A 23768-nucleotide genomic window follows, 5' to 3' on the forward strand; every position below is an offset into this window, starting at 1 on the left:
ACCGCTTATATTTCTGGCAACGTACAACGATTACAACTTGCTACTGCTTGCCCCTGCTAGTCTCTGCTTGCCTCTGCATCCCTCTGCTGACCTCTGCTGGCCCCTACTGACCACGCTGACCTTTGTTAACAACTTCTAACATGATGTACATGTATTAAAACTTTATATAATATAAATCTATGACAATAAATGATATAATTTCAAAGAATTCTATGTGTTCTCATCACGTTTACCTTTCTTTTCCTCTCCCCATTATTCCCTTAGTTATAAGAAACCGTTTCTCTACTTAAAACTGGAATTCCAAAGTGCCCGGAGCGTTTTTTGAAATGCCGGTGACCTTGACCCACTTTCGAAACTGGGTCAAGGCCAAATCCTGATTCCTAAAGCGCTCGGAATTTTTCTAAGATTCGATGGCCTTGACCTACTTTCGAAATTGGGTCAAGGCCATCCGGATTTCCAAGTTGGCCCGAAGATTTCTGAAATTTCGAATGGCCTTGACCCACTTTCGAAATTGGGTCAAGGCCATCCGGATTTCCAAGTCGGCCGGAAGATTTCTGAAATTTCGAATGGCCTTGACCCACTTTCGAAATTGGGTCAAGGCCATCCGGATTTCCAAGTCGGCCGGAAGATTTCTGAAATTTCGAATGGCCTTGACCTACTTTCGAAATTGGGTCAAGGCCATCCGGATTCTCGAAGCGGCCGGAAGATTTCTGAAATTTCAAATGGCCTTGACCCACTTTCGAAATTGGGTCAAGGCCAAATCCGGATTCTCAAACTGCCCGGAATTTTTCTAAGATTCGAATGGCCTTGGCCCACTTTCGAAACTGGGCCAAGGTCAAGGTCAAATTCGGATTTTCAAAGTTCCCGGAACATTTCTAAAATGCTGGTGAACTTGCGAAGAAGGTGATACGCATCTTATAGGTAAGAGAATGATTTGGAGAGGAAAAGGACGGTAAAAAATGATAAGAACACATTGAATACTTTGAAATTATATCATTTATTGCCATAGATTTACATTATACAAAACTTTAATACATATAAACATATTATATTATATTACATCATGTCACAAGTTATCAGCAACGGTCAGCAGTGGTCAGCGATGGTCAGCTGACGTCGGGAGATGTTGGTAGAGGCCAGCTTAGGTCGGGAGATGCTGGCAGAGGTCAACAGAGGCTGGCAGTAGCCAGTAGTAATCGTTGTACGTTGCCAGAAATATAAGCGGTGGTTAGCAGCGGTCAGCAGAGGCCAACGGAGGCTAGCAGAGGCATGCAGAGGCAAGTAGAGTCCAGCAGGGGCAAGCAGTAACAAGTAGTAATCGTTATACGTTGTCGGAAGCATCAGAGGTGGTTAGCTGTGGTCAGCAGAGGCTAGCAGTGGAAAGCAGTGGCAAGCAGAGCCCAGCAGGGGCAGGCAGTAGCAAGTTGTAATCGTTATACGTTGTCAGAAGTATCAGGAGTGGTCAGTAGCGGTCAGCAGAGTCCAGTGGAGGCAGGCAGAAGTCAGTAGTAATCGTTATACGTTGTCAGAAGTAACAGGAGTGGTCAGCAGCGGTCAGCAGAAGCCAGCGGAGGCTGGCAGACGTCAGTAGTATCGTTATACGTTGTCAGAAATTCCAGGAGTGGTCAGCAGCGGTCAGCAGAGGCTGGGAGAGACTAACAGTAGCCAGTCGTAATCGTTATACGTTGTTAGAAATTCCAGGAGTGGTCAGCAGCGGTCAGCAAAGGCCAGTGGAGACCTGTTGACGAGAGGTCGGATATTAGTTGTTCAAGAGCGAGAAGGGAAGTGTGAGCCTTTCTCTCTCGACTCTCACGAGACGGTCCGAACTTACTTTGGGCAGCTTCGGAGAATCGAGAAAGAGGGCATGCGTCATTTTGCCTTTGTCGGGTTTTCGAAACTCCACGAGCTCACGTACACGTGATCTGACATAGTGTCAGAGAGTACCTTCGGTGCCTTTCTGGCATCTCTGTCTCTGACCCAAGTATGGCGTGGAATAGTTCGTTATTTTTAACAATAGATGGCGCTTATTTACCGACCTCGAACCCTCTGGTGTTAAAACGCCCAAGTTTGTCGTGGAATAGTTCATTATTTTCAACGCTAGATGGATTTCTCGACAAGCTTGGGCTTTTTAGCACCAGGGGGCCTGAGGTCGAAAAATAAGCGCTATCTATCGTTGAAAATAATGAACTAATCCACGACAAACTTGGGCGTTTTAACACCAGAGGGTTCGAGGTCGATAAATAAGCGCCATCTATTGTTAAAAATAACGAACTATTCCACGACAAACTTGGGCGGCTATAGTTAATTCATCGTTACTAGTGTCACCTTCAATGCATTTCTGCTCGATTTGCCATAACGTTATTGTTCTCAATGCGAACGCGGTCATAATAGTGGTCTGTCGTCTGGTAATACTAATCTGTGGTGTCAGTCAGTCATTTAATAAACATCGTTAAAATTGAGTATCACAATGACAGCTAATTACTATTTTGCGATTGTTGGTCACGCCGATAACCCTTTATTCGAAATTGAGTTTAATAATTCTGGAAAGGATGCAAAGGTTCGTCATTCATATATATTTACAAATTTACTTAATGATCGTTTTTACACAATTAATTCCTTGGAAATATGATTTACATTTTCCTATTTGCTTTCAGTTGCTATGGTATAATAATATTCTGTAATATGATTAGTATTTTTCAATGCCAGATTTTTTTAATGTCTTTTAAAACATTACATATGTAATGCTGAATTTTTGGTTAGAAATATATTGTACGTAATATGTAACAAATAGTTTATATTTTAATTAGGTAAATCGTACTTATACTTAGTATATATTTTGGCTATCTTATTGTGTACATATACGATGTACATTAATTAAATTTACTTCATTTTAATAGAAAGAAGATTATACACATTTGAACCAATTTATTGCACATGCTGCATTAGACCTTGTTGATGAGCATACATGGAAGACAACAAACATGTATTTGAAAGTTGTGGATAAGTTTAATCAGTGGTTTGTGAGTGCTTTTGTCACTGCAACCCATATTCGATTTGTTATGGTACATGATAGCAAAAATGAAGATGGTATAAAAAACTTCTTCAATGAAATGTATGAAACATATATAAAGGTGAGAAGTGTAGTAGGAGTTTGACTTAATTTTAGCCTTTTGCATTCTGAATTTTAATTGTATTAATATTTAAATGAACAAGCCATATCTAATTAGCAAGCCTAAGATTGTGCCTATGTATTATATGTACAGAAGGATATTGTCTCAAAAACAGCATAGTTAAGAGCCCTTTTCCCAAATCAATGTTGCCTCCTACACAATATTCAAGCTAAATAATAATGTATTTATATAGTCTCTGATATAATAAAAGTTCTGTACCATTTCTAACGTGATATTCAAGTATAAAGGGCAAACATTTGATACTTTATTTAAATTATATATTAATTCTTGTTTTTCTTTCTTCTAGTATTCAATGAATCCATTCTACAAATTAAATACACCTATTAAATCTGTTGGTTTTGAGAAAAAAGCACAATTGTATGGCAGGAAATACTTATCTTCCTAAGTCTTTCTATTTAAAATTTATACAATAAAGTATAACAAGTATTATATAAATATCACATTATTATTGTTAGACATTATTATATAATGTATAACAATTATATTTTGTATAATTTCATTAAGTTTTATATCTCCATTGTAAATAATGTAAATATTACAGTATCATTAAAATCTTTCTTATAAAACTCTATGTACTAAAACTCTCGTTGCGATCCTCGTTATTTCATAATTAACATAATTTTTTAAACGTATTAAAATTCATTTTCAAAGTGTAGTAATACGTATTTAATAAAAAGTTTAATGCTTGTAATCCAAAGGATCTCTAATATTCGTGCTAATTGAGCGTTTTACGATACCCATAATCAGTTACATATGTATATACCTTATTTTCATTGTACAATTACTATAAAAACATATTACTCAACAATTTAATTTATTTATAAAACGTGCTTATTTAATAGAGTTAGAAATCTGTAAAACATTCCTTATGTTTATATTAATAAAAAATCAAAATCATAGTACATATATTCAATGCTTTTTATTTACATTCTCCTCTACTATTCCCATTAATTCCTTGATTTTTTAAATATTATTCGAATCTAATTAAGTTCTTCAACCATTTCTCTATACATTAGTTCATGTAATTAATAAGTTATAAACGATTACTGGAGACGATAGTTATTTCAATATTGTGCTAAAACAGTGCCTAAAATAGTGTCGCCATCTAATATCAGGGATTCGTACTGCTAAAATTGTGCCAGGATCACAGAATGTTACAGGAAGTATCCGGAGTACAGGTTTCCCTACTCCTGGTACTCCTGATACGCAGTACCTTGATTATTCACTAATAACTCTTTTTCTGGGATTAAAATATGAACTTTTAAAATTGAAGAATATAGTATAGACCTTGGCAAGATTCAAGGATACCTGTTGCAACCATGCCATGCCTTATTAAATAGAATCTAAAAAATCAAGGAATTAATAGAAAATGTAGAGGAGAATGTAAATAAAAAGCATGGAAAATACGTACTATGATTTTGATTTTTTGTTAATATAAACATAAGGAATGTTTTACAGATTTTAAACTCTATTAAATAAGCACGTTTTATAAATAAATTAAATTGTTGAATAATATGTTTTTATAGTAATCGTACAATGAAAGTAAATTTTTTTTTAAATACACATAATCAGAGGCTCTTAAAACGTCTAGCAGTCGGGTGCTCGGTCTCGTAAGTTACCAATAGTAACACTGACAAAGTATACGAAGATTATCAACGAATAGAAGGTGAACAACAACAGTGTTTAAAATTAACAATAAATTGTAGTTGTGCTGTATATTTTATATAATTTACTTATATTTGTGGAAAACCTCTTCTAGCAAAGAATTAATGTTGTACGTCGAAAAATGGTTTCAGGTTGTATAGGTTAGAGTGAATCGTGCAGTTGCAACAATTATAACAAAATGCAGGCGAGCACAACTATGAGAGCCTTACTCTCACGTAAGTTTCCGTATCTTCATCTTCATGAAATGTGTTTACACTTACTGATATCTATTTTATTTTACAGCACATACTTTCTACAAATTTGTATCAGCAGCTGGATTGAAGTCTTTCGCACCTCCAGTTACTTTCAATGGTAACGAAATTAAGAAATAGATGTAATACGAGAGCAATGCTTTCAACAAAAATTATGTTTTTTAGATGTCGACTATCCTTCGCGTCACAAGCTTAGAGTTATGACCAAAGTTCCTATATATCCACCAGGCGTTCATGTTTTCAAGATGCAAAAATGTTTGAGATTAATGCGTGGTCCTGAATTACTACATAATACTCTTCTACATAAGCAGTATGGCATAATTGTAAGACAATAGGTATTGGAATTAAAAGATTTATTATATATTTTGTGCACGTGCAAAGGTCTGTAACATTATAGGCAACTCAAGGAGGCAGAATGAAACACTGTCATTTTGAAATGATACGACATACATTATTAAAGAATATGGATTTTACAATTGGATTTGCAGTTTGGCGAGTCCAGGATCCTTGGCAGCCAATTTCTAAAAAGGTCTCTAAACTCTATACAATACAGTATTGTACTAGAGAATAATCAGAAATATATAATTACAATTTTATTTGCATTTTAGAGCCTGGGAGTACGCATGGGAAGCGGCAAAGCTGCCATTGACCATTATGTAAGCCCAGTAAAAGCAGATCAAGTCATCGTTGAAGTTGGAGGACCGTTTGAATATTTTGAGGTAATAATAAATTTTATTACTAGGTACAAATATGCTACCATTTATATACTATGTTTATATCTGGAATGATTTTGTTAGGTTAAAAGAGTATTGAAGGACATTGCTAACAAGTTACCATTCGCTGCTATACCAGTCAGTCAAGAGATACTGGATAGTAAATTAGAAAAAAAGAAGAAATTGAAAGAGGAAAATCAAAATCCTTGGACGTGGAAGTACATAATTCAAAACAATATGCTTGGTTGCCACAACTGGATATCGAAATACGACAGACGGTGGTTTAACGAATATTTGTAAACTTTAGGCTATACAATTTGTAAATAAATAAGAATCAAACAATGTTCGAGATTAGAGTTGTAATTTGTTCTGTACCACTTAAGCATTCCCTCTGTATTTCGTTTATACGTTTTCAAGTGGTTTTTATAAAAATGAGATTCCTTAGTTGGCAGTATGAAAGGAAAGTAGACGCTAATAGGACGACACGGGAAATGAAACTCTAACAACACCGATATGTTACAATTACAATATTTTATATATCTTTGATGACGGTTTGGTGGTAACAACAGGTAAATACTACATATTGTACATTGAGTAGGCGATAGTCGTACCTTATTGTGTTTAATTAGCGTATCGGTTACGCCGATGCCGATGGCGACGTCTACGACGACGACAGGCAACACCAACGACGGGGCGAGGGCGATGAAAACAGCGATAACAGCAGCAGCAGCAACAACAACAATAATCTCAATAACAATATAACAGTAACAGCAACGATGACGTACGAGGTCGTAATCAATAGAATGTAAGGGGCAATATATAATCATTGCAATATAATAATACAGTATGAATAAGTACAACGAATGATCGTTATATATCATCGTTTATCATGAATTTGTGTCTGCTACGGGTAACGATAATGTACAGAGTGGTCCACAGAAAGTGCTACAAGCTGTTTTTTTGGGAACAGTTAGGGATACAGATAGAACTATATTCTTGTGCTTCGGTTATCCGACCGTGGATTGTCAAGAATTTGGAGAAACGATCGTTTAATTGTATTAAAAGAAACGTAATTCAAGTTGCATTCTTTGATAGTCAATTAAAAAAAAAAATTTAGTTGAAACGTTTCATCCTACTCGCGCGTAGTTACCTTTAAGTGGAATGTAAACGACATTAACAGCTCGTATCACTTTACGACGGACCATTCTACGAGTCAATGACAGATATACATAGGCGGTTCGCGAAAAGATCGTCGATCGTTGCCATCGTGGTCGTGGACGTCGTCGTCATTGCCGTCCTCGTCGTAATTCTTGTTTTTTTTTTTTTTCTTTGTCGCCGTCGCCTCGTCAATCGTTTGTCTATCGTAAATTCGCATTTATCACACTTAAATGTAGATATACAGCGACGACATCGTGTGTCCTTGAGGAATGTGTGTGAATGCAGAGTCAGCATTGCGACGCGATTACAGTCTATTACAATATATGTATATGTATATATTTATATATAATATTAATCATCCTCCCTGATCGGTGGGAACTTATCAAAAATAAAAAAAGGGGAAAAGAGAGACCGGCAGTAGTTTCGACTTTTTAGGGCGCCGCCATTGCTAGCGTTCTCCGCGTCCCGAGGACGAGCGTTAAACTAAACTCCCCGAGAGTCATACATCGTGTAGAAAATTAGACGCCACCGAATTTTGCGTCGTCCGTTCCCGATTCGTACGTTCGCGATCGTCGCGATCACTCGTGCGATTCGATCGATCGCGACGATCGCGGACGTTCGCTCGACGAATGATTACGCAAACGTCCGCGGCGAAATCATCGGTGACAAATGATCGAGCGAGCAGCCAAACTACGTACGTACAAGCGAGCCGAGAAAGTATTTCCACGGGGCGTTTTACAGCGTGTTGTGCTCTCTCTTGGCCGATCGCGCGACTTCCGAACGACGAAAAGAAGGAAAATGCGCGTACATGTATTATATACACAGTTGGCCGCAGCCAGAGCTGGAGGAAATAGTATTCTAAGTAAAAAATAGTAACTGTAACGATCGTATTTGTACGTCGATAGTGTGACGGCGATATTTCGAGGCGGTTTCGCTTCTTTGACATCGCGGCAAGCGAACATTCAAACGGCAATAACTGCGCGTACCGTACTCTTCGAACGTCGTTTCTTGCATTATGGCCGATCGAATCGCTAACCTCGCGAACAATTCTAGTCTATTCAATATTTCTCGGCAACGAGTTCGAAACTAAAAATACTTTTTTCCTATCCGTCGAGCAGTTCGCGTTATCGCGTTCGGTTCTCGTTACAAATACAGTGCACGATCTCTTATTTGAGACACTTTCTTGACGCCAAACGCGACCTTCGCGAATAAACTCTCGTCGTGCGCAAAAATCACGAGTACGGTGCACGCAATTGGTTTTTTTTTTTGCGCGAAACGGCTACGCAAGCTCTCCACTATTTTCTATCGTAAATACTATTTTTGTCCGGCTCTGCCCGGGACACCACGCCATTGTGATTCGTTTCACGGAACAAACGAAGTCGACACACTCGTCCCGAGCATTGCCGGGGCGCAGTGGCGTTACCGAGATCAATTCGAGGGGTTTCGACTTTGCGACGAACAAAAATCAAACGTACCGATTAATTTCTGATTATTTTTCTTTAATACGTTGACTGCCATTTACATTTCTTTAAAACAAATATACTAATACTCGTAAACTTTTAAATAACGTTTTCGAGAATTCTGTAAAATGTGCGTTGAAAGTATTTTTATTTTTCGCAATATAATTCGAAGAGACATCGAGAACACTCTAGACTTGGAAAACATGATGCGACAGCCAACGAGTCAAGTTTGCGCGTATTTTCTTCGCGCAAATATAAGTTCTGTAATAAATAGCGAATATAGGGAAGTCCTATGATTAATCTATCGAGAAATAGTTTATACGAAAATTTTATTTAACCTAATAAATATTATATTAGAACTTGTATCGGTTATTTCCCTTTAAAAATCAAAAATATAACTTTATCCTTTTCTCTAATATTATACGATATGTCCCCCTTCGTAAATTTTCGCACGCAATCTCCAGAATTGTCAATTACGCCACTGTGGGGGACGTGGTTCCCGGGCGTACGATCGATTACACTGTCTTACGCATTAAAATCTTTCTTCTATTCCACAATGTCCACTGGATGTACCCAGTACAGATCCTCGTACTAGGAATCCGGAAGCAGAATTGCTCCATCATCCTCTCAGTTCTTGAGAAACGCAAATTTGTATATTCATGAGACTTTTCTCTATTTTTTTTGATACCATCTGGAACATTTTTACTTTTCACGTAGTACATCATATTTGCCCAATATCGTGTTTCTTTTTTTTTTTTTTAAATTCATGTTTCTCCAGAACCGAAGGTGATAGAACGATTCTGCCTCTGGACTCGCGTTTGAGACGAAGAATTTCACCAGAAACATTTAGCGGATATTACGGAAGAAGACTCGCGTCGGACAGTGGTTATGAGTAAATTAGCGCGTGTCTCCATTCACGATGCTCGATATGATTGATTCGTATGACGTTCCACCATCTCGCTGACGAGGAGTCTCTCTCGGTGCTCCCCGAAGAAGAGGATAGGGATAGCCACGGGGGACAGATGAATGACGCTGATACGCTGGGCCCCGCCTAGATGAATTCGAGGACGCGCCATTTTTCGGCGACCGTGGATATTCGCGTTCGTTTATTATTTAATAATCCATTAGTTTACGCTATAAGACTAGATTCACGGCGGGGTATCTTGCGCCGTTTCCAGCACCCTTTAACCCTTTGCAGTTACTGCGGCGCGCGGCCGACTATAAACCTAACGAATGTACAAAATGGAACCGAGCTTCCCTTACTGGAGTATTTCTCCGTGTATACGATATTTACAAAAGTACAGGCACCGGGCGTACCGAGACACGCGTTACTACACTAAACGAGACTCTACGCTCTTTCTCGGGACGTGCACGCGCCCCTCGGAACGCTCTGCGCATATTTCGATATTCGAAGCTTCGAGCATACCCGCGAAAGAAAAGGGAACCCGCCGTTTCGATCGATTCGGAACAGAATGATATACCAAGCGGAGTCGATCGATCTTCCTTAAAAACGTTTAAATAAACACAGGGCGTCGAGTCGGGAAACATTTCAGAGTACAGATTCGAATAAATAGGAAAGACTCGACGATAATACCGCAAAGAGTTAACGTGCGTGGCCCGCTAGGACGCGCCCTGACACTCTGGACGCCGACGCTCGAGCGTCTCCTCCCTCGTTCTCGGTTCTCGTCAACATTACATATCACTATACCTCACGCTTGACGTGCTAACACACAACTTACAGATACATACATACTTAGACAAGTAGCTCTTAGATGCCTATGTAAGACAGAATGGATCCGCGGATCTATGGATCCCCTGCGCTCCTACTGGCTGATCGCATTGTAAAGCCGCGCGTTCACGTTACGTTAATTATCGACCTCTATCGCCGTGACTGTCCATATCGCGTCGTTTGTCGCAGAGAAAATCTAAAGCCGCGTAAACACTGCGTTCCAATTAGCGTTCTTTCAACGGTATATTTCGTAATACGTTTTATATTTTTAAAATCGGGAACACGGATCGACGGATTAATTAAAGAGACTTTGCTGGTCCACCGTGGTTCCCTTGTCATCGACGTTTTCAAAAGATTTATGTATCGAATGTACATAGTTTTCAATCCATATACATCTTGAATCATTTTCAATCGTTTATTAGTATTTTAATACAACGACAAGTGTCTCTGATGTCACGTAAACCACAATTTTGCACGCTGACGTTTGTCGCTAAGTAACGTAGCATCGACAGCTTCGACGTCTCGAAAGAACTTATATAAAAATAAGAAGGCGATGCCTGTGATTGGAACGTCGTGACAACTGGACAGTTTACACTTTCGAAGCAATAATTGTCGTGACATCGACTGTCACGGAATTAAAAATCGTGAGATTAACGTCGCGCGAAGACGGACCTTACGGCGAGGCGCGCGATTGGATTCGCAACAGGAAATTGAACCAGTGCGGGGAGAACGAACACTACCAGGGGATGTGCGTGTATGTTTGCATATCAGTCATTCGCTCACGCGTACGCACACATAATCACATTCTCTCTGTGTCTCTTTCGGTGCGTCTATAGGTATACTGGGTGTGTTTGGCCACCCCTGGGAAAAATTTTAATGGAGGATTCTAGAGGCCAAAATAAGACGAAAATCAAGAATACCAATTTGTTGATGGAGGCCTCGTTAAAAAGTTATTAACGTTTAAAATTCCGGCCGTACTGAATTTTTTTCTCGAAAATACGCAAGATTTCGGGAGTATGTCTATTCACCAAAAATTATTGTAATTGACCCCCGCAACCGAAAATAATTTTTCCAGAACGATATGAAATTTTTGAATTTAATTGTTAATAACTTTTTAACGAGGCCTTCATCAACAAATTGGTATTCTTGATTTTCGTCTTATTTTGGGCTCTAGAATCCTCTATTAAAATTTTTCCCAGGGGTGGCCGAACTCCCTGTATATACGAACGTGAACGCGATTCGCGATGGAATTAACGATGGCACAGATGCAGGGTTCGCGCGAAAAGAAACACGTGCCGCGACTCGAAAGGCGGCACGTACGCGGACAATTGCGGAATCCAATCGACGGGGAATGAATCATAATTAAAAGCGATAGACGGAGCAGCGTAACGGGCCGCAGCTAGCTCGTTGATAATCGTTTCCCAAGTTGGAGTTGGCGAATTAACGATTCTCCATCGAACGGAGTAACCCGCAACAGTTGGTTGCTTGCCATAATTCCCCGTTAATTTAGCACGGAGAATCTTATTCGCAAACAAGTATAAATTTAAAATTCGTTAACCGACTTTCGTGTACGTTTCGTTCGGGTAATTTGGATTTGTTGGAAGACCAAAGTTTTAGACCTCGCAACATAAAATGATAAGTTGATTTCAAATAGTATGGTCTTCGAGTAGAAATTATTTGCAATTAGTTCCGTTTAACGGTACATTGTCTTCAGTTTCGTCTTGCGTTTAGTAATATATTAAAAATGGATCGTATAAAACGAGGATTCCTTTCAACGTAACAGTTACTTTAGGTAATAAAATAATTCTTTAATCTCTTAGGTAACTCCTATCAAGCTAATAGTTACTTTGATCATTCTTTTTTTTCTACTATGCATAGTTACAGACTTAAGACAAGGAATAAAAATAGCAAGCTAGAAGCGCGTGCTTGTAAATAGAATCGATTATAATTTTTCGCCTTAATTCTGTAACTGTGCGTACCAAAAAAAAAAGGAGCTATCCAAATAAAAAAGTCTAGGATTCCCCTTGTTTCCCCTAAGCGATCGTCCCAAAAGAATTTATTGTACACGACAAAATTAATTCCCATGGATTATATAATGAACGTAAAAGGGAACTCCAGTGAAAACGACCTGGTGACCCGTATTCGCTTTTCCGTTTGGCTCCGTCGAACGACTGACGCGCGCGTTTTGTGCTCTATCGTTACATCCGTTCGAGTCCATAATTAACATGCGCTAAGTCGCGTATATGTATATATATATATATAATATATATATTTACACAGTCTTACAAAGCAAAATTTACAAACATTACGACGTACGGTCGATCGAATAAATATTATTATACGTCTCCTCCGGCGCAGATTAGAAAGAAAATGGCCGGCCGACCGGCTACCCGTTCGTCGCGATATCGATCTCGGTTGCGCCAGGCATTAAACGTATGGAAGACGCGGCGGCGAGCAACAGTGTAAAAAAATAAGCGTGCTAGAACACGTCGATGGAAAAATGAAAAGGCCCCCTTTTTTGCCTCGGGAACACTGACAATAATGGATGGACGCTAAAGCTTTGACAGGCGACTAAAGACAAAACAAGAAAAAAAAAAGAAAGAAAAATTGAGAAAAACAAGCGCCCGGTGTTTCGACGTGGCTGTCGAAGAACCCGAGATCGATCTCGAGACAAAAAGGTCGGTTTTTGTTCGGCCACTTTTTGGTGAATGCCCTGTCACGAGGCGCGGGAACGAGAGAATCGTTCGATCGCCGCGCGGCGAGGGCTTGAGCGAGAGATCGATAGTGCACGGAGGTGGAAGCGAGGATCGGCGGTCGATCGATCGTCGGGGAAAAGAGGAGAAAGCTGTTCGAATCGAGCGCGCGATCTACCTAACCCCACCGGCCACCGACGATCACACCTTTAAAGCCTCTGTGAGTATGTGTGTATGCGTGTATGTGTGTATATATGTTTATGAATAATCGGTAGAAGCGATACGATGAACTTCGCGAGACACGGTAGCGTGAAACTTCAAGCCCTTATATCTCAGCTATCGAACATGGTAATCGTCGCTGAACAACGTAAATAAATAAAGGTACACGGTTGTCCGTTCGATTGTTCTCTTCGTTTTTGCTTGTTCCATGTCGTTCCCTACTTAATTGAGTGGAAGACGGGTCAATCAATATCGATCATTACGCTAATATGTAATCGATGATACATGATAATATTTTAATTAAATTTAAATGAAAAATATTTCTACTGTCTGATAACGCATGCGTTGATCAATGTGACCCATCCGATATGTGTACGCGAGCGTATCTCTTCTAAAGTTGGAAACATTTTATAATACCAATATTAATAATTTAATAGCGAACGAATACGAGAAATCACAGGCTGAGCGATTAGGGCAAAACTGAATCGTGAAGATAGTAAGGAACCACCTTTGCCTCGAAGAGAACAAAGAAGCTTCTTATTCTACGTTCATCCATTCCCTAAAAATGTTATTATAGAAAAAGTATATCGAATTCATCGAGTCACCGCGAGTTCACCGCACATCTCTTTCACCTGCTTATGCCTGTATACGTGTACCGGTGTGTACCTGTGTGTCGATGCGTTTTGCGCGATACTCTTGATGTGCTGCTAGGAAGCTGACTAGATTATAGCCTAGAATACGAAACGTTTCGGAGCGTCGTTCGAGCGGACGACTCGGCCTACGTGCGCGTTCTCAATGCGAACGTGCTAATATGGCGATTAGAGAGGAAGCGGAGAACGTGGCCCGAGTTCGTTCGCACGCTCAAGACGAGGTTTCCGGTTAGTTTCGTATCGACGTTGACTACTCTCGACCTTCTCCAAGGCCGAACGCCATCACCTAGGCGTTCGATTCCTTCAGGTTGTCGAAGTACTGCATGATCTGATTGTAGTCCATGCCCAGATTAAGGTCGTCCAGCGCCACTGATTCCTCCTGCTCTTGGGACGAGGACGCGGACGAGGCGGACGACGACGAGGAGGAGGACGAGGACGAGGAGGAGGCGGAAGATGAGGACGGCGACGAGTTAGGCGGTGACGAGGAGGACGATGCCACGGTCGGGCTGGACACGTTCATCGACGAGGCGACTGCTGCTGTCGAGAACGACGAGAACATTGGATTACCGACGATCGTCGCTCTCTTCACCTCTCTGGCTCTCGCGTCCTTCGAGTGCCTGTTGTCATCGTGTGTCACTAGCTCCACGAACTCCTCCTCCTCCGCGACGTTCTCTTTCGGACTATCTACTCTAGCTTTACCGTGCGATGGCTTGATATGATGGATCTGCTTGTTGTGCCGCTGGTTGTTCCCGTGATGGCTGCCGGCCGCGCTGCCGTTCGACACCCTGTGACGATGCTTTCTCGGGGTGTCTGGCACCTGCACGATCACCCCCGTGTTCCTGTGCGGCGGCACCGGCGGCTTGTAGTCTTCGTTGCAGTTGTTGTTGGCGGATGCGCCGATCGGGGCAGGGACTGTCATCGCCGCGATCGCGGCGGTCGCGACGGGCATCCCGTGCGGCGGCAGAGGCGGCGGAATGTCGTCGTTGCTGCAATCAGAATTATTATTATCAGTATTTATCCCTATCCGCGTATTCCCATCATTCCACGCGGATTCTAGAAACTGGGACGAGCCGTGGCGAAAAGTTTCATCAAACCCTTACGCTGTAAAAAAATTGTCAAATATCACTTCTCGTTTTACCATTTTACATGAGTCTTCCATACGAGGTTATCGTTCGACATTATTTTTTTCTTTTTTAAATATGACCATGTATTTTATTTTACGCGAATCGATTCCCCTCGTCTTGTTGCATATAAAAGGATCGAGATACGACTATCGAAAGTGCAATACTTTATTTCATACTATATACAAATGGTTCTGCCTTTAACGTATAAACATTTTGTTACTCTTTTACTTGCATTTTATATTCTGAAGTTCTAATTTGAATCTTTCGTGCCATCCTTTCACCAATATGTAGTATTATGGAGATAAATACTCCACGCTTATCGAGATGAAAGATAGACGTGTTTTAATATTTTTAAAACCGTGCAAAGTACATTTTAGAAAAAAAGTGTATACTGCGTTTAGGAATCAGGGAATTAAACTTCTTTCTTTAGGGATTAATGTGTACCTTTGTTTGGAAAAAACCTACAACTTGTCCCAGTTACTAGAATCGCCGCATACTTGTTATAGTAAATGTGTACGTTTCAGCGATTGTCTATTGTTACTAGTAATTGCATACCCTCATTTGTTTAATCAGTGAATGTTGATTTAAATATTTGTTTGTAATGCATTTGCATTCGTTAGCGATTGTATGCACTCCTTAACGTTTGTTTACCTTTACTATTTTGGTTCGGTGAAAATGTATTTATATTTATTTACATGCAGTAGTAGGGATATTTCAGTTTCTTAATTTCATGCTAGAATTCTGTCCTTAAGGGAGGAATTACTGTATCGGATCGACGTATAAGTTTAGAGTCAAGTGTTGCACATCATTTTATAGCTCTTTCTTTCCTCTATCGAACGCATGCAGAAATTCTTCCATTCAAGTTAGCGACGTAAATGCTTTAAGTTCGAGTTTGTAGATCGCCGAGTCGAGAAAATATAATATTACCAGCTATTTCTCTTCGCGCTCGATTAAATGCTTAAGGGGAAATATCTACGGTTAAAACGTAAAAAAACTCAAGATTTTTCTCTAGCTGGTTTTTAAAGTACACGGACTCAGAATTATTATACGAAAAGATTTATTTGAACATTGAAAAAAATGAAGAAGATATAGTCACTTTTTTGGAAGCGTGCACTCCGAGTCGAACGATATTCAAGCGAGTAAGCTCCGCAGTCTGTGCACTTGGCACCGGTACCCCTCCCCCCTTTGCCCTGCAATTGGAAATTATGTTATTATTTTAAGTAAGAACAAAAACCTGAGTAGCATGATTTGGAAAGTTACACCGTAGTCACCGATAAGTGGCTTTGAAATAATTGAGATAATAATGCTTTTTTTTTATAGAATAATTATTATAATTATTTGTGACATTAACTAAAAAAATGTAAAATTTTCTAAATTAATATATTGGCATACACACGATAAAATCTGTTGTTTCCTTTTCACTACAAACAAGTAATCGTACATTTTTCCTGAAATATTCTGTTTTTAATTATCAAGTCCATAAAATTAAATTTTGAAACGAGTACAAAGAGTTACAAAACGATTTGACCATTTTTATTTGGATATAAGTCGTCCACGAATTATGCATATCGTTCAATTATTAAAAAATATCCTTGTATGTGCATTCTTTTAATTAAGTAAGAGAGTAGTAAGATCTTTCGTTTTATAGCATTCAATTCCAGCGTATTAACTATAGCATACTCCTTTAAATGCTTGCCAAGCTGCTCGAGAAATTTTTGCTGACTATGGAGAAGTCTCTATTGAAGATTCAACGACCCAAAAATGATTTGCAAATTTCAAAGAAGGCATTTTCAAGACGAGTGACATTCCGCGGTCTGAGTGACCTTTCGAATTGAATGTGGACCGCTTGAACGTTTTAATTCGCGAGGATCAGCGCGAAATAGTTGGAGAATTGTCTCGAGAGATGGTCTGTGATCATTCAACCACTATCCGACACCTATAATCGTCGAGGAAGGTACAAAAACTCGTTTCGTGGGTGTCGACGACTATCGAATGCCGATAACAAGATTCATCGTGCAACAGTCGCCGCCCTCTTCACTTATCTCTACCATCGTCATTTCCGTCAGAAATATCGACTGTTTCCGATACTCATCAGTACCGACGATGAGAAACGATGCATGTACGTCAATACGAAGCAAAGGAAGCATTTAAGTCTCGATCGAACGCGAACAGCAGTAGATTGAAAAATGTTGACTTTTATTATTTGGTATTCCATAATCTCGAATTTAAGATCTTCGAATCGTTAAGTCGAATCGAAAAACTATTTGCATTCCATTTCGACGAAGAAAGAGCTTTAAAATGATGTATAAGGCTTGACTAATAAAAAGATTGCTTCAGAATTTTGATCGAGTTAAACCTTTACGACTTTATGCACCAACCTAATATTTTATAAATGCGTGGTTCGTTTACTTTGCAACGTTTTATTCTAGTTATCTATTAGAGATGTGATTGAGTCGAAGAGAAAATCAATATCGTAAGTGTTAGTGAAAGAAACGATTCGGTTTATCAGATCCCTAAATCTAGAGCCATAATGAAATTAAATTGGTTCTAATAAGACAAGACCAGTAATTTATCCATTGACAATTTTGAATGAAACTGTAAAATATCACAATTCTATTTATGTTGTATTTTTCTCAAGAGTGCAATATACCGTGTTCCAAAATATTCGGGTCAAGTTTTGTCAATATGTTCTATGTAAAAATAATAAAATATTTTATTAAACATTTATAGTTTCATTAAAGATGATCAAAGAAAGCTAAAATGGTCTGGTTTAAACGACAGAGGAAAGATTCCTGAGTCAGTATTGGTAGTTGCAACATTTTATATTTTATGTAATTTTTCTAAATAAAGTAAAGGAAGTTCTAGGAAGTAAATTATTCGAATAATTTCATTCGTAACAATTTTACTAAATGCTTTTGATGTAACTGACAATGTATTTATGAAATTTCGTTTGCTTTGATAGTCTGATAGCCTATATTTAACGAGACTAACACGATTTCAATTAAGCCGGTTAAATGAGCTGTCGAAATTTGGATATACCGTCAAAGAGAGTTAATCGGCTTTGTAGATGCAGTCTGGGCATAAAATACAATCGATAGAAAATCGAACAATGGTTTTGCATTTCAATTTGTCAGAGCGACGATAAGTTGGAGTTACAAGAAACGAACAAGCGTTGCACCATTATCTACAGAGGCGAAATATAGCGCTCGGTTATTAAAAGATTTCAAAATATCAAAATGAAGTAGAGGATTATTTTAACGAACGTTGTTAATTGAAACGGTGTTGTATGTTATCATATGAGGCAATATATTTTTCCGAAATTAATTGCCCATTTAAAAATTATACGATTAAAAATTCTAGTATTTTATTCTACATAAAATGATTGCACAAAATAAAAAATATTAATAGCACACGGATACGCGAGTCTTAAAAATTGTACATGTGTACAGGTGCGTATAAAATACACGTTCAAAACCATGATCTCTACTCTATTGTTACCGTTATGGATGTAAAATCGACAGAGAGCATTTAGAAGATCGAAAGAGAGAAATAATAGCAAATGAATTACTCGTTTCGTGTAGTGGTCACGGTCGATGTTGCCATGGACGCTGGAGTAGTCACTGTGGTTGCCGTCACCGCGGCCGACAGTTTCGAGCCAGGTTTCGAAATGAAACTATTCCTTGGGAGCTTGTCTCTTTTGCAGTAGGTCGTTGTGTCGATGGGTCCGGAACTGTTGTTCCGTTGGCCCACGGATGGCAATTCGATGTGGTTCGGATTGTCGAAGCAAGTCGCCAGATCGCTCGAATCTCCTTCGGTTTCGTTGGCGAGAGGATTGCTGGTGACTCGTACCTGGAACGACAATGCTCGCTGATTCATTACCCTGATCTATTATAGATAACGGTAATAAATTCGATTCGACGTAGTGGGTGTAATACGGTTCGATGGAAGGGAGACGGCTAAAGAGGGTAAAGGGATGGAGGGGAACTAAATATCAACCCCGGATATACGCAGTTTACTGTTCGTCCGTGCAATTAAATAGCGTTTCAATAAATCTATGGAATAGCGGATTTAAATTCCAACAGCGTTGTTTTCTAGATTATAACGACTTACAGGCAAGGTCGTCCAATAATTTATTTCATTTTCTGCTATTATAGGTGCTATTCTATTTATGGATAAGTACGAGGAGCAAGTTGGGCACTTGTTTTTGCGTCAGATATTTTGTTTGTTTCAAGAAAATTACTTTATTGTAATTATTTATTTTAATCTTATTAAATTACTAAATAATTTAACGTGGTAAATAGCATACTTTTAAGATCTTTCTAGAGTAAATATGCTGTGGTCTTCAAACGTCAATTGGCGAGATCTGACGAAGGGGGATCCTCCAAGTTTGAAGGGATAGAAATGTTCAATTTACGAATCACGTTAATACCGATCTAAAGTCACATTCTAGGATTAGGATTAGGGTTAGACGAATATATCCGAATAAGAAATAATGCCGGATGTAAAGAATGAAACTTCTACCTGTTGAGGTCCGCAGGCAGCTCTCTCGAGGGTTGCTCTTCCTAGCCAGACCCAATCGTGAGCGTTCGTCGTTGACTCTCTGGGTGGTCGTCTTCCCGACGCCAGTTGGTTGGCTGCTGCTCTGGCCCTCGCTGCTCCAGAGAGGACCGGAAGTACGGCTCCGGTCAGTGGCGAGTCCGGCGGCTGGGGCTTGAACTTGCTGGCGTAGACCACGCAGGAGACGACAAAGACGACGATGGCGAAACAGAAGGCCGCCAGGAGGACGTACATCCCGATCTCGAGTGGACTCATGCGCACTCCCCCGTGATGCCGTATCCCGACGCCGCCCATTCCTCCTGAAGACATGCCATTAGCTATAGCCGTGTGGTGCTGCCATGCCTGCACCAAAGGCTCGTGCCCGTTCTCGTCTTTCAGCGGTAGCCCTTTGCACAGAAAACAAAGAGACAGAAACAGAGAGGAGAAGAGTGAGAAACGATCAAGTGAATAGAGCGTGAGAGCTCCCGAAGCTGCTACGTATCCTCCCCAGCGACCAGCTGGCTGCAGAAAGCGAGACGAAGGCCTGATCACCATGCAAACGTTAATTACTGACGAGTCGAGGACTGCAACAATGGACTCTAGTTACTAACCAAAGTTCATGCCGAATATTTTGATCACTTCAAAATCTAGAGTCTAGATCTATATAACAATTTAACATTTATTCCATCGAACAATTATTCCCTTAGATCTTACTTTATTCAACGTGAAATATAATTTAATTTTACAATTCAGATTGCAATTTCAGATCGCAAACATTTTTTAATCTTTGAAATTTCTATCTAGATACGAAGTCGCGAGCGACGTCAGAAATTGCCTGCACCCTTACGGTATCATCGCGCGTCTTCGTGTTCGAAAGACAGCTAACGTCCACAGGTCTGCGCGAAAAGATATAAAATATAGTAACGGAATATCAAAATGGCATAATAGGAGGCCTTGGGCGATCGCATGAGCAGTCGTTTTAATATCTTGTACATCCTCGACTCGTTTCATTAAATACGACTAAACACTTATAGTAAAAATAATCCATTAGCAAAACGTGCTCGGAAGAAAAAGATTTCGATGATGGAAAGTGAAAGCACAGTCGAGGTATACGAGTAGACCTTATACATTATATTTTCGGTAATGAATTTTTTTCTCGAAAGTGTTAGGATTTCAGGGGTATGTCTATTCGCCAAAAATGTTTATAATTGACCCCCCTATCTAAAAATAATTTTTTTAGATTGGCATGGCAATCAGATTGGGCCACGAAAGTCCATAATGTGTAAGATCTACTCGTATACCTCGTCTGTGGTGAAAGAACCTTTTCGATGTTACCGAAAGATAATCGTGCAGTGGCGTTCTGAGAAAGAGAAGCAGTGAGAGATGCAAATGGGGAACAGGGATCTATTTACCGATGAGAATGTCACGCATGTCAGGCGCCATTTCCCCCCTGCTGGTCTTCCTTTCCCTGTGGTGATGCGACCCGACTGTTCCGCCCCCGTCGTTCTGCACGAACTCTGGTCGATTTGGGAGCTCGCTGGAGGCGAAATCCACCTCGACGTTGGCCGAGGCACTGGCCAGTGCGGACGCCGTGGCCCTTTGAGAACCTTTCCCGGACCTCCTGCCGCCTAGACGACAGGCGTCGGCCAGCTGAAGATTAACTCTTAACAAATCGCCACGGCCTTCGCCCACCGCGATCACTCGGGGATGATGGGAAGCGACCATCGGCGCGAAAGCCACTACCTCCGGGTCCAAGCTTTCGACTAACAAGTGGTAGTCGGTCACGGCTATTTCCCTTAACGGTGTCCTTGTTCCATCCGAGAATTCGACGTCTATGTCAAGAAGGCCCTCCTGCAGAAGTATTTGTTAAGAGAGTATTACTCGTAAGCAATTTCTGTTCAACTTACAAGTCTGTAAAATAGTTATAAACGTTTTGTAGAGCGAAGTTTTTGTATGACTCATTTATGGGTGACACGACAATCCCCGTGTTAAAATAGACACAGATATCTTACGATACCGTGTCAAGTTCCATAAAAAAAATTAAAACCGACCCTAACTTAAAACCGCTAAGCCCTATACCCATCGGACAACTTTCTCGACTCCCGGACATTCGAGTAACGCCACCGGCTTTCCACCCCCCACTGATTTTACGAGCTCGTCGTGCTTCTACCACCCGAGTATTATACCTGGCGTGATTCATAGTCGTGGAAGCGTGATCTCGAGAGGTCGATCGAACTACATACTTCGACCGATACTTAACAACGAATGCATTACAAACAGATACGGGTTATTTCACCTGGTACTTAGCAGTCAGTCTCCTCGTAACCGACGTCTCCGCGATGTATCCGTTCTCGATGGCTGTATCTGGACTGATGGTGAGCTGCAGGCCAGACACGACTCTCACGGATAGCCTGGTGACCGCCACTCGATCGTTCCCGACTCGTACTTCCTTCGCGCCGATCACTCTGCCAGTAATCGGCGAGAGCACCTGCACTTCCGTTCTGCCCATACCGCGACCTTGGACCACCCTCCCTTGCAAGAGAATCGCTATTCTGGGATCCGAGACCCGAAGCATGCCCATCACCAGGTCGGTGACACGCAGCCAGGTACGACGATTCACGAAATACGAGTCCCTTCCGGAGTCGTGGTCGGTGGCCAGGAATCTCGCGTGAACCTCGACGGGACTCTGCTGGAATCGGAGCCTGCAGTTGGTGGATGGTCCCCTTTCGATGGAATTGATCGCGTCCCAACCGTGGTCGTTGCCACGGAATCTCTCTTCTTGCTCGTCCTCCTCGAGGATCACGTCCGCGTCATCAACGTCCAACGAGGTGTCGTCCACGGAGTCCTCCAGTTCCGCCGCGCTCCTCTTTTTCGTTTTCACCGCGGACTCGTTCATCCGCGAACCAGTGGCGTTCAAGCTACGTTTGCTCTTGGTCCCGACCGTGTGCTCCTCCGGTACCTTCCAGCCCTTGATCTGGCTCAACCTGGTGTCCCCGACGGTCACCTCCAGTGGGAAATCCGGCATCCAGACCGTGAATTTCGCCAACCCCGTGTAAGTTCCGTACTTGACGAGGACAGACGCGTTGCTGGAGCCCCGAATCTCCGTACCGTCTACGTACACGCTGCTGCAGGAAGACGACACCTGCAACGCGAGATTGTCGTTAACAAAATTCTGCGAGTCTACCCCGGATATATTTCTTCGAAAATAACATTTTTTTTATACCCCTCTGTTATCTAGAATTTAAATATTCTTCGTGTGAGATACGATAAAGCTTAGATATTGGCTGTCTTTTTATGTAAGATTAAGCTATTTTTATTAATTCGAGTGGGTACTATTGATCTGAGAATATGTATATTTTTGTACAATTTACTTAGGTGCATGTTTAGGAATAATTAGAATAAAAATAGAGTTGGGACATTGTTGCACCACGCCCAAAAAATTACTAACTTCGAACTGTGGCGTGACAGCTAAAATTGTAAATTCTTTTTATATTACTATTTTTAGTTTTCCTAGAAATATGTAGTTTCACAAGTTTAAGTAGTATACTTGTCGTATTTTCATTTCTTGTTATACGCCAGATTACAATTTCCAGGCCGAGAGTGTTACCATGAAACACGTAGTACAGGTTGTTTAACAAGAACATGATCGGACAAATTTTTACCTGAAAGTACCTGATGATGTATCATAGAGAATGTTATCAATTTGTTCTAATTTTAGCAACGAAACGATATTTTTATCTTTAGTCTGCGTTCAAAGGGAAATGTCACAAATGGCTGCAATATACGTGAAAAAGTCAAAGGAATTTATAAACAAACGGTTGATGCATTTTAAGGAAACAAAAATAGTTGACAATGTAGTAGAATGTGCTACAAAACAAAAGACTTCGCGTCAAGGCAGGCAAAATTAAAATTATTTAAACGCAGAGAGAACGACAGAAATGTATAGCTCTTTTGATATCAATGGAAAAAAGTTTAAAAGGAAAAATGTAAATTGGTTGTTACTAGAGGATAGTGATCCCAAACAGAGGTGTCGCATCTGGGCAGAATAGTAAGCAGAAAATGATATTACAGTATCGCGAAGCTAAAATTCTGAAGAAAATGTATGTGGAATATAAAACTATTATTACGTAGTTTATTACCTCGAGGACGTATTGTCAAGTTAATTAAAATAATGCAATGCAAAATATTTTTAGATTACAATGGCAATTAAACCACACTCGTTAACATGAAAGCGTCGTAGCACTTTGTAAGCAGAACTTTTATAATTATTTTTACGCCACTACAACATGTAGTTTTAAAATAATGTTGGTTACGCTCCTATTAAATAAGACTGTACAAAATATATGTTACGGGCGAAGTTAGTGAAAAGGATAGACTTA

At 40.3% G+C, this 23768-nt stretch overlaps 3 protein-coding genes across 9 annotated transcripts in view; 2 read left to right on the forward strand and 1 right to left on the reverse strand.

Moving 5' to 3' along the window:
• The first annotated feature begins 2330 nt into the window (after positions 1–2330).
• On the forward strand, positions 2331–4099 carry Trs20 (trafficking protein particle complex subunit 2). Its single transcript, XM_076774166.1, has 3 exons — positions 2331–2557; positions 2898–3131; positions 3478–4099. The coding sequence occupies exons 1-3, from the start codon at positions 2468–2470 to the stop codon at positions 3574–3576; spliced, it is 423 nt and encodes a 140-aa protein (XP_076630281.1). The 5' UTR covers positions 2331–2467; the 3' UTR covers positions 3577–4099.
• Positions 4100–4313: 214 nt separating this feature from the next.
• LOC143346914 (large ribosomal subunit protein uL16m-like) lies at positions 4314–6171 on the forward strand. 4 transcript variants are annotated; one of them, XM_076775601.1, is made up of 7 exons: positions 4314–4369; positions 4988–5071; positions 5139–5207; positions 5273–5430; positions 5505–5636; positions 5716–5826; positions 5905–6171. In XM_076775601.1, exons 2-7 carry the CDS (start codon positions 5035–5037, stop codon positions 6118–6120), a joined length of 723 nt encoding a protein of 240 aa, XP_076631716.1. In that variant the 5' UTR covers positions 4314–4369; positions 4988–5034; the 3' UTR covers positions 6121–6171. The 4 variants fall into 4 exon arrangements, with proteins under 4 accessions (XP_076631716.1, XP_076631715.1, XP_076631717.1 ...); XM_076775600.1 differs by lacking the exon at positions 4314–4369 and adding an exon at positions 4725–4857; XM_076775602.1 differs by lacking the exon at positions 4314–4369 and adding an exon at positions 4766–4801.
• A 79-nt stretch (positions 6172–6250) lies between these two features.
• The window catches only part of Dtn (transmembrane protein 132C dtn), a 114853-nt gene continuing 97335 nt past the window's right edge, over positions 6251–23768 (reverse strand). Inside the window, exons 6-11 of one of the 4 annotated variants that reach the window (XR_013080529.1) lie at positions 21686–22531; positions 20802–21240; positions 19375–19709; positions 18422–18702; positions 11379–14715; positions 6251–11008 (exon numbers count right to left, since the gene is read on the reverse strand). Coding sequence is in view for 2 of the 4 variants with exons in the window: in XM_076775598.1 (XP_076631713.1) it covers positions 14016–14715; positions 18422–18702; positions 19375–19796; positions 20802–21240; positions 21686–22531 (2688 nt within the window). In the remaining 2 variants the exon portion in view is untranslated. The other 3 variants (XR_013080528.1, XM_076775599.1, XM_076775598.1) reach the window with 3 other exon arrangements.

Source organism: Colletes latitarsis, chromosome 10 (assembly GCF_051014445.1).
Source record: "Colletes latitarsis isolate SP2378_abdomen chromosome 10, iyColLati1, whole genome shotgun sequence".
Taxonomy (NCBI): Eukaryota; Metazoa; Arthropoda; class Insecta; order Hymenoptera; family Colletidae; genus Colletes; species Colletes latitarsis.